Consider the following 13,936-nt stretch of genomic DNA (forward strand, 5'->3'; position numbering starts at 1 on the left):
TTTTAGTACATTGGATTTGACACAAGCGTACCACAGTATGCCTGTAGATAAAGAAAGTCGACCGTACACAGCATTCACAGCAAATAATAAACAATATCTTTTTAACCGCCTTCCCTTCGGATTATCTAATGCCCCTAGCTATTTTTGCATGTTAATGCAACGGGTGATGAGCCTAAATAGGGAATTGGAGAACTTTTCTTTGAGTTACTTAGACGATATTATAATATATTCTAAGGAAATATCCCTGCATTTAAGTCACATTGAGAAGGTGTTTAAAGTTTTGGGGGTGGCAAATTTAAAACTTAACTTAAATAAATGCAATCTATTCACAGAAAAGTGTCAATATTTGGGGCATATAATATCAAAGGAAGGTACACGAATGGATGAGGGATATTTAGATACGGTAAAAAGGTGGGCTAAACCTAGGACGGGTAAAGACATGCAAAGATTTTTGGGCTTTGCAGGTTACTATCGTGAATACTTTAAAGATTATGCAAAATTATGTCACAAACTAGATGGGTTAAGAAATAAAGATTTAATTGAATGGGACACTGAATTAAATTCAGAGTGGGATAATTTTAAAAATATGTTCAATGAAGCAATCTCAAAGTCTTACCCTCAATGGGAAAATCCTAACCCTTTTATATTTGATATCGATTATAGTAGTCATTATTATGCAGGGGTAATCTCTCAGGTTCAGGAAGGAAAAGAAAAGATAATCGGTATATCAAATAGAAAGTGTAATGGGGCAGAGGGGGGGTATCCAGCGTGGAAGGGTGAGATGGCCTGTTTAGTTTTTGTATTAAAGAAATTTTTGCACCTAGCTAGATTTCGGCCATTCGTTGTTAGGACTGACTCAATGAGTCTAACTAAATATAAGACTTGGACAAAAAACTCTTTAAATGGTGTCACGCACCGCTGGATATCTTTCCTGCAATCATTCGACTTTACCATTGAACATAGGGCTGGGAAATTACATGCAAATGCAGATAATGTATCTAGAGGGAAATTCTTATGTAAAGACCATAGTATTGATGAATGTACACAGTGTATAAATAACAATACTTTAGATCCATATCTCGACACATGTCCGCTAGAGGACCAAATCTTTAATATAGAGGGGGTGCGAGTGGGGTCAGATAAACAAGCTTGGATATTAGCTACTCAAAATGATACTGTTTTATCAAAAATAAAAAATTATATTTTGGAGGGGAAAGTATTTACCAAAGGGGAATTGGAAATTTTAAATGGAAGGGAAGAAATGTTGGTTAAATTACTACCACATTTGCAATTTGATAAAGGTATCATTATTTTCAATCAACCATTACCCAATGGTAAACATGTAAAAAGACCAGTAGCACCTTTAAGTCTGTATAATGAAATATTTGAATTAGCTCATAGCGGATATGGGGGCGGACACAGGGGGGTAGTTGAAACTACACTAAAAATAAACAGCGTTTATTTTTTACCTGGGGTAAACAAACTGGTGGAGACCAGAATTAATAATTGTATCAACTGTTTGAGAAAATACAATAAATCTCCTAAACACAACAGTGTTATAACTCAGTCTGCCAGATATAATCGAGTATGGGGGTGTGTGTCTATTGATCTAATTGGCCCTTGGACAGAAGTAATGTTTCAGGGGGGGAGGGTAAAGTTTGTACTAATATTAGTATGTCTATACTCACGCTATGTTTTCGCTCACCCAATAGCTGATGCTACTACAGAAAGCACAGTAAAATGTTTGTTAGAAGAATTCATTCCTACGTATGGATTATTTTCAGCACTCAGGTCTGACAGGGGAACAAATTTTACGTCACAAGTGTTTAAAAGCGTCATGCAAAGCATGGGAGTTAAAACTATACTAATTCCGGCGAGAAACCCTAATTCAAACCCTGTTGAAAGATATAACAAAGGGATATATAATGCAATTAGATCAGATACCAGCAGCGAACCAAGGGATTGGGCAAAGAAAATTAAAATGGCAACTTTTGTAATTAATATAAGCAAGAACAAAAGGACGGGGTATTCTCCATATTTTGTAGTCTTTGGACGGCAACCTTTGTTACCTTTGAACGTATTTTCACCTGTTGAGCAACAATTAGTGGATGAATTGGATTGTAAATCATATGTAACATTTCTTGAAAAGGTTGAGCAGATTATGTATAATATTACTGGCAAGGAGGAAATTTACTTAGAATACGAAAACAGAAACAGGGGTGCCAGGGAAATATTGGAAGTTAACGATATCGTATACGCCTTTTTTGATATTGCAAAGGTGGGAATTTCAAGAAAATTACAAAGTTTTTATGCAGGACCGTTCATTGTTAGCCATAAATTTTCAAACGCATTATTTGAAATCACTCCAATTCATAATTGCAATGTAAAATCAAAACATGTTATTACCAGGGATAAGTTAAGAAAAATTCACTCAAGCGTCAAAGTATGTGGAGAAAAGTTGTCATTTAACGTATACCCTTTAGATCTAATCCTTCCATCGAATGAAATATTATTATCCTATTCAAACCCTAATTTCAATGAAAGTTTAGAAATACAGGGAGCGGGGGATATTGATTTTGTAACTGTTGACAAGTTAATGTACAATTCCGATATGGAAGGGGAGGATACTAGGGGGGAGGGCGTCGAGGAATCCAGTAATGATAGTGATCAGGGAGGGGATCAAGGTAGTAATCAAGGGGAATATCAGGAAGGGGAGCAAAGCCAATATCAGGGGGAGGAACAAGATGAGGTATTTTCAGGGGAAGGGCACTCTTTTGGGGGGAATGCAGATTTAACTACTATTCCTGGGGAATCTTCTTTTTGGAATAAGGAACCTATCCAATCCTCACCTGAGAAACTTGTTTCCATACCTGAAAATAGAAAAGTTACGCTACCAGAATATGTTTACACCAATATAGTGGGAAAAAATTATGGTACTAGATCCAAAAATTTGGAGCAGCATTATGAAGTAGCACCTACAAGGCAATATACAAAGAAAAATAAAAATAATTAATTTCATTTTTTTGTTTCAGTTTGTGTCACCAGCAAGATGTCGGGGAAAAGATTTAACCAAGGTACATTTTTGTTTCTAATGTCAGTATGGCTATTCAATATTGGTTGGGCGGATGAACTAAATGTCAGTGTGCTAAATTGTACGGGGGGAAACATAACAATTAAAAAAAGTAAATGTGGGAATGGGTTATTTAATGTTACTAACGATAATGTAAACGTACATATTCTGCAAAGGGCAAAAAAGTGGGTAATTCCTGGGGTGATTTGTCACATTTATGAAACACAACACTTTTATTACTGCGGGGCATATGCACACCTTCATTTAGCAAAACCAACACAAATTAACAGACCAATACTAATATCCGCTGACGAATGCGCACAAGCTTATAAATCAGGGATAATAATTATTAGAGGGATACCCATATCAGTAAAATTAAATCAACAGGTTAAAGAATCTTTTCTAATAAATGGGACAATATATTTCAGGGATTCATGGAGGGATGGATTTAATCCCCAATGCGAGGGAAAAGGGATTTTAGTGGGCAACACTTTCGTTCCTAATTCATTTATTGATACTGAAGTAACCATTAATATTAGAACCGTTGATTTAATACAAACAGAGAATGGGTGTATTTTTAATGATATAATATTAGCCACTGACAATGAAACAAACAGGGATTGCGGGACGCCCCATCTTCATTGGGATATGAGTAGAATAATAGCATTAAATGAGACAGATACTCAAAAACGCTATTATTCGGGGTTTAGAACAATAAAAATCTTGAATGCATCTATTCTAACGCACAGTGAATGGGGAGAAGATAATATCTTATATAACAAACTTCGGGTGATTTACAATGAAAAACATTCACTAGCTGTGGAAATGGGGGATAAACAAATATTTGGGGATGTCCTACCAGGAATTTACTATTATATAACAAACGTAGAGGGGTTATATGTATGGATTACCCACAGCATAAAGGAATTTTTTCCTTTCATCCACAGGGCAGAAATAGATGCAAATTTGGAAGATAAATTTTATTTATCTTATGGGCATTATAACAACTTAATAAATGAACACAATGACTGTACCTCTGACAGTGTTATTTTATACAATCTAGTTAAAGCACACAAAATGAAAATTCAAAGAACTATGGGGGAAATAATTTTGGAACAACAATGTGTACAAGTTCGGGTTAAACTAAATATTAGCGAAAAATTGCCTTGTTTTGTCAATCATTTTACCGTGGCAATTAATGGGTCCATTTATGGCATTGTACCAAACACTAGATTGTTAGTAAATAAAGATCATCTAATAGAGGTGGATTGCAATTTTAACCCAACGTACATTTCAGTAAATCGAAATGTGTACGCCGTTAACACGGATAAAGGGATAAATTTGGTAACAGTAACTGAGGGGGAAATTAAATCTTATACGTTTGAAGATCTTTATGGAAAAGTAATTGATGAGCAGGCAGACCAGGGGGAAACGTCTCTAATTAGCTTAGACGTCCTTAAACTACAGGAGCTGGCCCACGACGCTATAAAATTTAAACCCAAAGTCGAGATGACATGGGTCAAGTATTATGTAAATAAAATATCCGGGTGGGTTTCAACTAAATGGCATGAAATTTTAATGTACATGGCGGGGGGTTTAGCTGCAGCATTATCGGTCTGCTTGGTTGGGTCTATGATATATTTATGTTGCTGTGCTAAAATATTTAAGGTGAACAATACACAAGGGCAAGCAACAAATTAACAACTATTCTTTTATTCGTGGGAGGGAAACTAATTAGTCTTAAAATTTAAAATTAATGTATGGATAATAATTACACCTTTATTGGTGATGGACGGGGGAGGAAAGCACCATACATTAAATATATTTGAATAATTATCCTTTTAATCGTGGTAAATAAGGGGAAAGCACCATAAAACACATATATATTTGTGTTAAAATGTGGTATTTGGACGGGGGGAGGAAAGCACCACTCACTAAATATATTTGAATAAAATTAATGTATGGATAATAACTACACCTTTATTGGTTAATTATTGGATAATTATCCTTTTACTCGTGGTAAATAAGGGGAAAGCACCATAAAACACATATATATTTGTTAACATGTGGTATTTGGATGGGGGGAGGAAAGCACTAAATATACTTGAATAAATATCCTTTTATTCGTGGGAAATAAAGGGAAAGCACCATATCCCTTGGGGTGGGAAAATAAACCATGATAAAGCACATATATTATTTGTTTATTTGTTTATTTGACTATTAACCCATTAGTGCCGAGCGCCACTTTTATGGGCCGATCGAGCTGTAAGTTTCAGGGAAGCTTTATAATGGTCAAAACGGAATTCGTATTTTTTTGTTTTGCTCTAGTGGCGTGCACAGGAAAGTTGCAAAAAAACCCGGTTCGGCTTGGCCATAAATACCAACCAGGCATTAACACCCGTTTTTGGTGCTTTCCCCCAGTTTTAAAACCCGGTTGACCTGTATAAACCCGGTTATTTTGACCAAAAATCGAAAAATGTAATTTTTGAACGCCAAAAGTGAGATGAACACTTTTTAGAACTTTGATATGATCCGTAATTGAAAACTACACAACCTCATGTAATCTAAAGAGCTACAAGTATAATACGAAGCGATTTATTTCAAATTTAGTGTTTCGGCTATAGGTGCCGCCGTTTTAGGGTAAAAAAACCCGTTGCTCGAAGTTTTAAAAGACACACACTACAAAAAAAGAACATATAAAATTTGGGTGTTACATATCAGAAAACGATCATAAAACTATTGGGTGACACCTATAGAGATTACTAGGGTTATTATGGTGGCTCAAACCCTTACTAATGACGTTAATTGTTATTTTTATTGGTTGAAAAGTTAAAACCGGGTAATAAAAACCGAAACCGAGCCGGGTTTTAAAATTTTCGGGTATGTATGGCCAAGCCGAACCGGGTCATAATAGGGCGTAAAAAAACGATAAAAAAATCATATAAAAAATAATAATTTGAATAAAAATAATTCACATATAGATGTACTTGTCAATAAACATTAGATTTCACGAAAAAAATCAGCGACTTTACTATAAAAACAAAAAAGTTAGAAGGGGTATTTTGAATTTCATGATTTTCAAATTTTGTTGAGCTATACCATAAAACGGAAGTAAGCTAAACTGCCTGCTCCAGGGGGAAATGAAAGCCAGGGTAGTAGAGGAGGGATTCATACTGAGAATGATGCAATTATGGAACCGGAAACCGGTTTTTTTTCCATTTTTCGGAACCGGGTTTTAATGTCCGGTTCGGCACTAATGGGTTAATATGTGTTAATATTGTATTTGTATTGTTTGATATTGTATTTTAATTTTGCTATATTGCAGCACCCTTCTGACGTGGAGCCAGCCAGAGGAGGTTCAAAACTGAGCCCCGGGACACCACCCCTCCAGCAGCTGCCGCAGCCAACCTGGTATCTAACGATACGATGCTCGCAGTGATGATTGAGGTTAGACAGCAGGTGCACGCCATGAACACTAAGCTGGATAATTTGACCGCTGTAGCTGGGGCCAACACTGCAGCCATCAAAGATCTGCAGAAGGAGACCTTAAGGGTGGACACCACCCTTAGGGAGCACACGGGGAAAAGAGGGATCATGTTAGACCAGTGGCAACAGGAAGTCAACGCACTCCAAAATAATGTTACCTTTTGGGGTAAAAATAGTCAGAGTCAGCTCTCTGAGAACATGGATATTATTATCCATGAACTCAAAAAGCTGGCTGAAACGGTCAATTCCCATACTGATAGCGTGACCAGGGACAACCGCATTTCCAGTGTCCAAGAGTTGGGCTACATCCTACGACGAGAGTGCCAGGGCATCGTTCCAGCCACCACCGCCACCTTGGAGAATAAGCTGAAGAAGATCCAAAATTCAGTGACACTTGTACAATCAGCCCAAAACAGGATGAGATTGAAGCTGGACCAGTTCCAAGGTTGGATGAAAAACAGGTTGTCCATAGCTGAGATTGATGTAACAGAGGATCCACCTGTCCAAGCACAGCGTAGTAACGAAGCTGAACCATCAATTTCTGCTGCTGCCAGAGCTAGGCAAACCTCGCCACCACGCCCTTCAAGTTCAACAGTAGCCAGAGCCAAGGAGATGGCTGACCGCTACCTTGTTTCCACCCGTCCACGCAGCCCCAGACCACACACCCCACCCATGACTAGCGACAGGCTCTTGTACACCAGAGATGATTACTCTGGTGGCATGAGCAGTGATGATGAAACGCTCTATGAGCCCCCATCACCCAGGTACACACCAACTTCACCCAAGTACACACCAACCTCTCCTTCCTACAGGCCTGGTGATTTCTCTGAATCCAGCGATGAAGATGTCAAGCCGCCAAGGACCGAGCCCCCCAAGAAGAAAAGGAAAGGGAACCCCAACGGAATCCGCACGAGATCAGCCGCTGCCATCGAGGCCGCAACCTGCCAGGATCCAGCACCTGTACCTGCTCCAGATCAGCAACCAGATCCAGCTATCCTTGATGAAGTTGATGAAGAGAACGACAGCTGACTAGTTGATGCTGTCGCCCACTTGGTGGCCTTAGTAGTTATCAACATTAGACTACGCCGCCAGCAACGTCAACACGGGCGCAACCGCCAAGGGGGATAACTTGATTATCATTGTGACCACAAACAGTTATGCCTCTAAGCTGCTTTGTACCAAAATTAAATAAGTGAACTAAAAGTTAAAACTATGTTCTTGCGCTGCGCTATGATGAATTTTGTAATGCTTGATAATTATGCCATTTTTTGATATGTTTAATGTATTAGTATGTAAGAGGGTCAAAGATTACCAGCGGTAATCAATGACTTAATTATTAGTGCCATGGTTAATATTAAGGAAAGATTCTGGGACTTAGGTAATTATGGGTAAAGGGAATGTAATTTACATCCCCTTCTAAGTCCGGGAGAATGTAGTATAAGTTAAAGACTAGCTTTGCTCTGATCTTAATATTAGTCTAAATAGACAGCTAAAATGGATAATGGCCAAAAGGGGTAGCTGTCAATAAAGTATAAGCTGTGGGCTTAGGTAAAACAATGCAAAGCTAGACAACTTCAGTTGGTTTTAGAATTTAGCTTAGCTAGGTTCGCTCCCCTGTAGCTGTAGGTTTGAGTCCCTAGGTGTGGACACCACAGTTACATTATACCAACCCAGAATCATAAGTAATATATATATCTATCCAGTTATTATTGAATCTACTATATTATTAATAAAGTGTTGATCAACATTAAACAAGGTGACATTAGTTATTTGTAGAAGCAGCAAATCTACTCTATAATTCAGAAAGATCTGTCCTACGTCTATACTACAATATTGAATTATTTCTTTATCCATTCAAGATCAGAATAAGTCAAACTACTTCATAATTCTTTCCCAAAAATAAATAAAAACATTGATGCATTTATATGATCCTTGTTTTCATCTATGCTTTGTTCATCATTTGTGTATAAAAATACTAAATAAACGAAAAATTAAAAAAATAACATAATTTTAAAACAAAGTTTATTAATAACAATTAAAAAAGAAAAAGAACAATAACAATAAATATTTCAATAAATAAAATAGAAAAGTATAAATCCCAACAAAAAAGAAAACAAAGAAGTTAAAATCCTAATTGTATAACAGTAAAAAAGCAAAAAATACAGGAAAAGAAAGAAAGAGAGAGAGAAAAAGAGTTAAAATTTAAGAATTTGCGGCATTGTGTTTTTTAGCAATCTTTATGAATAAGATCTTTTATCTATGATAAGCAGAACCATATGTTGAGCTAAATAATAGTGAAGAGGATCTGAAACACATTTTCGCGGATTTTTAATCTGCAAATTTAGATTTGATTTGATCAAATATGTGCAGACATAGATGTTTCTTGTCATAGATAAAGATGATTATCATAAATTATGATGCTAAATTTGATAGTGCCGAATTCCTAAGCTCAAAGAAACAGATTTTTTGTTTATAAAAAATAGACTAGATTTTATACTCAAAGCTGGCGTTTATAATTTTTAGAACACCTAACATAAATAAAATTATAATTTTAGATAAATATAACAATTTTTAGAAATATATGGTAACAAAGGTGAAGTACATCATTAATGTGAATTTTAAAATAAAAATTGCTAAAATAATTTGTTTTAAAAGTCTAACGTCTAAAACACATAAATTTTGCACCCCACATACTAACTATCAGCTGTTTTTTTTTCTCTGAAATGTACCAACACATTTTTAGTGTTGGTGGTCAATTTGATTATGCGGATTTTTTGTCAGCTGCTTTAGTTGATTTTCTTGTTGTTTGCGCTAACTCTTCTCTAATTGGTGGAATTTATTGAGGTGGTCAGAGCCTCAACCAATGAAATAACAAGGTTAATAACCTAAAACAAAGCACATTTTAATGTTCATACATTCTTAGATTTGCATAGAAATGTTTGCAAAATACATATGAAGAAAAATACCAAAATGAATATACATTTTTATGTTCAAATAATTTAGTTTACATAGAAGAAAAACAGACAATTGTTCAAGAGAAGATAAACAACCATAAATAAAAAACAGTTTTGATGGCATGTATTGTCAAAAAAGCAATGAATAACTAACCTCAACAGCCTGCTTGGCCATAACCTGGACCTCACTTCTGTCCTCAGCACCAACAAGAGTGGACAGAACAGCCTCCATCAAACTCTGAACAAATAATAAAAATCATCAGTTAAGAATAACTTTCATTAGTTTTGAAATATTTTATTAAAAATAGAAGGAAATCAATGCAAAAAATGAGAAATATATTAGAATATTTATATAGATTCAAGAAGAATCAGTTTTATCATACAAGTTATGGCTACCAGTGATGACAAGAATTAATTTTTAACAATACTTCAAAATGAATAATGAATGGGGGAAGAACAAGAATTATAATATGAGTTAACCCTTACAGATTGGGGGGGGGGGGGCTCAAAGAGCCCCCCCCTCTAGTTTTTTCAATATCATTTTTTTTTGTAGGTAAGATGGAGAGCTGTAACTTCATGTCTTTTTAAGTAATTATACGTCGGCAAGAGTTGATTTTATTAGGATATCTGGTCTGTGTCGGTCATGGTGTCCGGTCAAAGTCGGTTGGGTAGCAAAAAAAAATTAGAAAAAATTCTAAATGAATCTTAATTTCTACATTATGACTTTTGTGTATAAGGTAGAAACCTAAAATTTTTTTGGTGAATACTTAGATATCAATGACCTTCTGAGAAAAGTGGTGTTATGACCGTTTGACCGCTCCCTGACCGACTTTATGACCGATTTTTGTCCGGCTTTTACTACAGACATATATCATGAATATCGTGGCTTCTATTACAGCTAGAGACCTATCATTTTTTTTGGTAAATCCTTGAGCAATAATAAACAGATAAAATATTAATTTGCGTCGCCAACTGCCGTAACCGCCAAAAATGGCGGTTTCCGTTATTTGCCGTTTTTGGCGATGATCAGAAAAAGTAATTTGTTTGTTATGAAAAATAAAAGTTTGTCCTAAAATTTGGTCATCCTAGCTGCAAAATTGGCCGTTCTACAGCTGTTTTAAAATTTAGCGGCTGGCCGCTAAAAAGCGGCTAAGGAGTGGTCTGACCGCTATGACTAGAAAAAGTAATTTTCTCTAAAAATACACATGAACCACCAGAAATTTTTTTTTACGTCTTTATCTGTACCAGGAGCCGAGATAATCCCCCCCAATCTATTAAGGTGGGAATTGGGGCCCGATCTGTAAGGGTTAATGACAAAACTTTTTTTATTCCGAAAGACAGCATGATACATTTTTTTCTTAAAGATGAAATGGTGTAGACAAATAGACACAAAAAAAGAGAAAAAAAGCAAAAACAAATTTACTTACCACGGGAATGGGGCCAGCAGAATCAGATTTATCGATGGAGTTACCGCTACCGGCGATGGCAAGGAAGAGCTTGAGACCAAGGAAGAGAATATTCTTCATGGAGAACGGATCCTCACCCTGGAAACAAAATAAAAACATATGTAAATACATCCCAGTCATAGATGGATAAACAAATTTTTAAAAATAAGAGAACACGAAAAAATATGTTAATTATATAAACAAGAAATTAAACATATTCTAAGGCTTTGAGTCGTAGCTGGACAAATTGTCTCAAAAAATCAGCCTCGTGACGTCACCAAAATGAGGGATTATCCATCTCTTTTTCAGGGAAATTTCTTTCTCACATCTGCTCTCATCTCCCTAATTTTTTTGACGTCACATGGCTGATTTTGAGTTACTTTGTCTAGCTACCTTGAATCAAAGAAAATAAGAAAAAAATTAAAACTTTTTTTACTACAGCTTCGCTAAATTAATTACATTAGTTTTACTAGCTGTAGACTTTTTTTTCTCGCATTTATGTTGACAAGCTAACAATATATAACGCTGGTGTTCATACAACTCCACAAACAAATCAAACCAATTTAGCCACACTTTTCCAAAACAATGAAAAGCAAATTTTAAATTCTCATTTTTGAGGGGTGGGGTATTCTTTGCAAGGGGATATATTAGAGTATATTCTTCATTAATGTAGCTAGTTTTGAGGTTTTTTCGCGGATTTGTATAAGCACCACTTACGTTTAGATCTATTCCCTCAATTCTGTCAGTTTGACTGGGGCCGGTGCTTCCGGACAGGGCCTCGATCACGGTGGGCAGAAATTTCATGGCAAGCTAAAAAATAATAGATGTTTATATTCTTGTAAGAGAAATTATTCAACTCGCGCTAACTATAAAAGAGGACGTCATACAATACAAATGAACAATACACAGACTAAACTGCCAATGACATGCCAGTATACATTCTAATTGACCAATGGTAGTCCAGTATGGCGTCATTTTTATAAGCACTATAAAACTTTCATTAAAGTAACTAGATGTATTTAATATAGACATGCAAACACAAACCCTACTTGGTTAAATTGATTAAATGATGACAATTTAGCAAGGCACTATTAAAGTACACACATCAATGTTTTGAAGGACTCAGGGGCCTTAGAAATAAAAATGTAATTTTTACCTGAATAACAGTCTGAACAATACCAGCCTCTTCCTTAGCCTCTACTGGGGTCAAGTCCTAGAAAATATATTTAGATTTAGATTTACAAATCTCAACAGACATCAGGGAGGGAGGGAGGTGACCTTAGACAGTAAAATACAATTTTATCCAACTTTATTAGCGACGTTATTTTATTCATTGGCTCTATCCTGTGGGTACTTTTATTGAACTATGATTGGTTGGTTTCAAAAAAGAAGTGTCCAAACTTAACAACCAATAATTTAAGTCTATAGATTGAGTATTATGTTATCATCATTGGTTTATACCTTAAGATCCCTGTCACTTATAGTTACTTATAGAGGGAGGGGATGTTAGGCTGTAAAACAAACTGGTCCTCAAAGTTTTAAAACCACTTTCTCTTATTTTATTGGGGGATTTTCTAGAATTTCGATTAAGTTGTACAAACTAGTGGTACATAAACTTTTCCACTAGAAATTTACTATTTATGTAAAAAGGTGTAATTAGTTTTATCATACTTTGACAGACGTATAAACGGACAGTTCATTTGTTAGATAGAAAAACATCGAGGTACCTTGTGGATAGAATTTTCAGAGAAGCCTCCGTCTAAGTCATTATCATGTGCGAATTTTCTGGCCCCATACCTGCAAGAAAAAACAATTGATTTTCTGTTCCTTTTATATAATAGAAAGTATAACGATGTCCGTCCGTTCGAATGTCTTTCTGAAGATCAAAATCTATGTAGCTGATTTTGCTCTACATTTCAGGGAGTATAGATACTGGTCCTGCGATTTGACTGTTTGTCTATTTGTTAGTCTGTCTTTTTGTAAGTCTATCTGTCTGTCTTTCTGTAAGTCTATCTGTCTGTCTTTCTGTAAGTCTATCTGTCTGTCTTTCTGTACGTCTATCTGTCTGTCTGTCTGTCTGTCTTTCCTTGTGTGTGTGTCAAGAAAATTGTGGAGGAGAGTAAACCTAGATGAAGCGTGCACCGAATATAATCGTGTATGTCTGTCTATTTATCTGTCTGTCTGTCTGTTTGTACCTCTGTTGTTGTGGTAGAGAGTAACCCTGGATGAAGCAGGCACTGAACATAAGGAGAGAGTATACCACGCAAACATTTTCCCGTCTCATTTTAGATATTTTTGTGTGTGATTGTCTGAAATTTTGATTAAAATTATTATAGGCATATTAAGTTAATAGAGGTGGCACGAGCTATAAGTAACTTTACCCACATGGTGGGGACCCTGTGCCAACCTTCAAATGGGTCTTGAATGAATTTCAGTCAATATTATCATAATTATAAACACAGCCAAGTCCCTGCAAAATAGCAGACAATTTGCTACCAGACCAGAAAAGTCCCCAAAACTAGGGCCAATTTGTTCTCTTAAATACATCTATACTTATCTAAAACACAAAATTAAAATCGATTTATACAACAATTTATAATTGATTTTCGTAACTCTTATTATTAGATGCAATAAATGGAGGTACATATATCTAATGTATAACTTTATCTATCTATTCAACATAACAATAATTCTCCTTCGATAAGTAGGACTAGGTACATCATTTTATTATTTTATCAAAAGTCTTGGCAATTATTATCTTGAAATCAATATGTAAAAAAAGTTGGAATATTTCCAAATTAATTACCATTTCTATGTAACAAAATCCTGATGATGTATTACACATAATTTTAAAACGCTTCATCTATCTATAGATCAAAAAATTTGGAATGTGCGAACCAATTAAAATGTCTTGACGTGATTTTAGACTATACTTTCAACACTCTAACAACCCAACTCCAGAGGCTAGGGAAAAATCAGCT

At 35.6% G+C, this 13,936-nt stretch overlaps 1 protein-coding gene across 2 annotated transcripts; it reads right to left on the minus strand.

Annotated features, from left to right (window-relative positions):
* Nucleotides 1–8,561: 8,561 nt before the first annotated feature.
* LOC145328317 (uncharacterized) lies at nucleotides 8,562–13,260 on the minus strand. Of its 2 annotated transcripts, none has more exons than XM_080171948.1 (7): nucleotides 13,151–13,260; nucleotides 12,683–12,752; nucleotides 12,112–12,168; nucleotides 11,686–11,765; nucleotides 10,938–11,052; nucleotides 9,665–9,748; nucleotides 8,562–9,441 (listed from the first exon to the last, which is right to left on the minus strand). In XM_080171948.1, exons 1-7 carry the CDS (start codon nucleotides 13,237–13,239, stop codon nucleotides 9,379–9,381), a joined length of 558 nt encoding a protein of 185 aa, XP_080028074.1. In that variant the 5' UTR covers nucleotides 13,240–13,260; the 3' UTR covers nucleotides 8,562–9,378. The 2 variants fall into 2 exon arrangements, with proteins under 2 accessions (XP_080028074.1, XP_080028073.1); XM_080171947.1 differs by having other exon boundaries at nucleotides 10,938–11,054; nucleotides 11,673–11,765.
* Nucleotides 13,261–13,936: the final 676 nt, after the last annotated feature.

This window comes from Acartia tonsa, chromosome 9 (assembly GCF_053477335.1).
Source record: "Acartia tonsa isolate MP-2025a chromosome 9, ASM5347733v1, whole genome shotgun sequence".
NCBI lineage: Eukaryota > Metazoa > Arthropoda > Copepoda > Calanoida > Acartiidae > Acartia > Acartia tonsa.

Coding starts and splice junctions, on each gene's coding strand:
- LOC145328317 (XM_080171947.1), bottom strand. CDS start 13,239: ATGAGACGGGAAAATGTTTGCGTGGTATACTCTCTCCTTATGTTCAGT. Junction 12,753..13,150: donor TCTCTACCACAACAACAGAG/GTACAAACAGAC, acceptor TTTTTCTTGCAG/GTATGGGGCCAGAAAATTCG. Junction 9,442..9,664: donor TGGCCAAGCAGGCTGTTGAG/GTTAGTTATTCA, acceptor GCTTTGTTTTAG/GTTATTAACCTTGTTATTTC.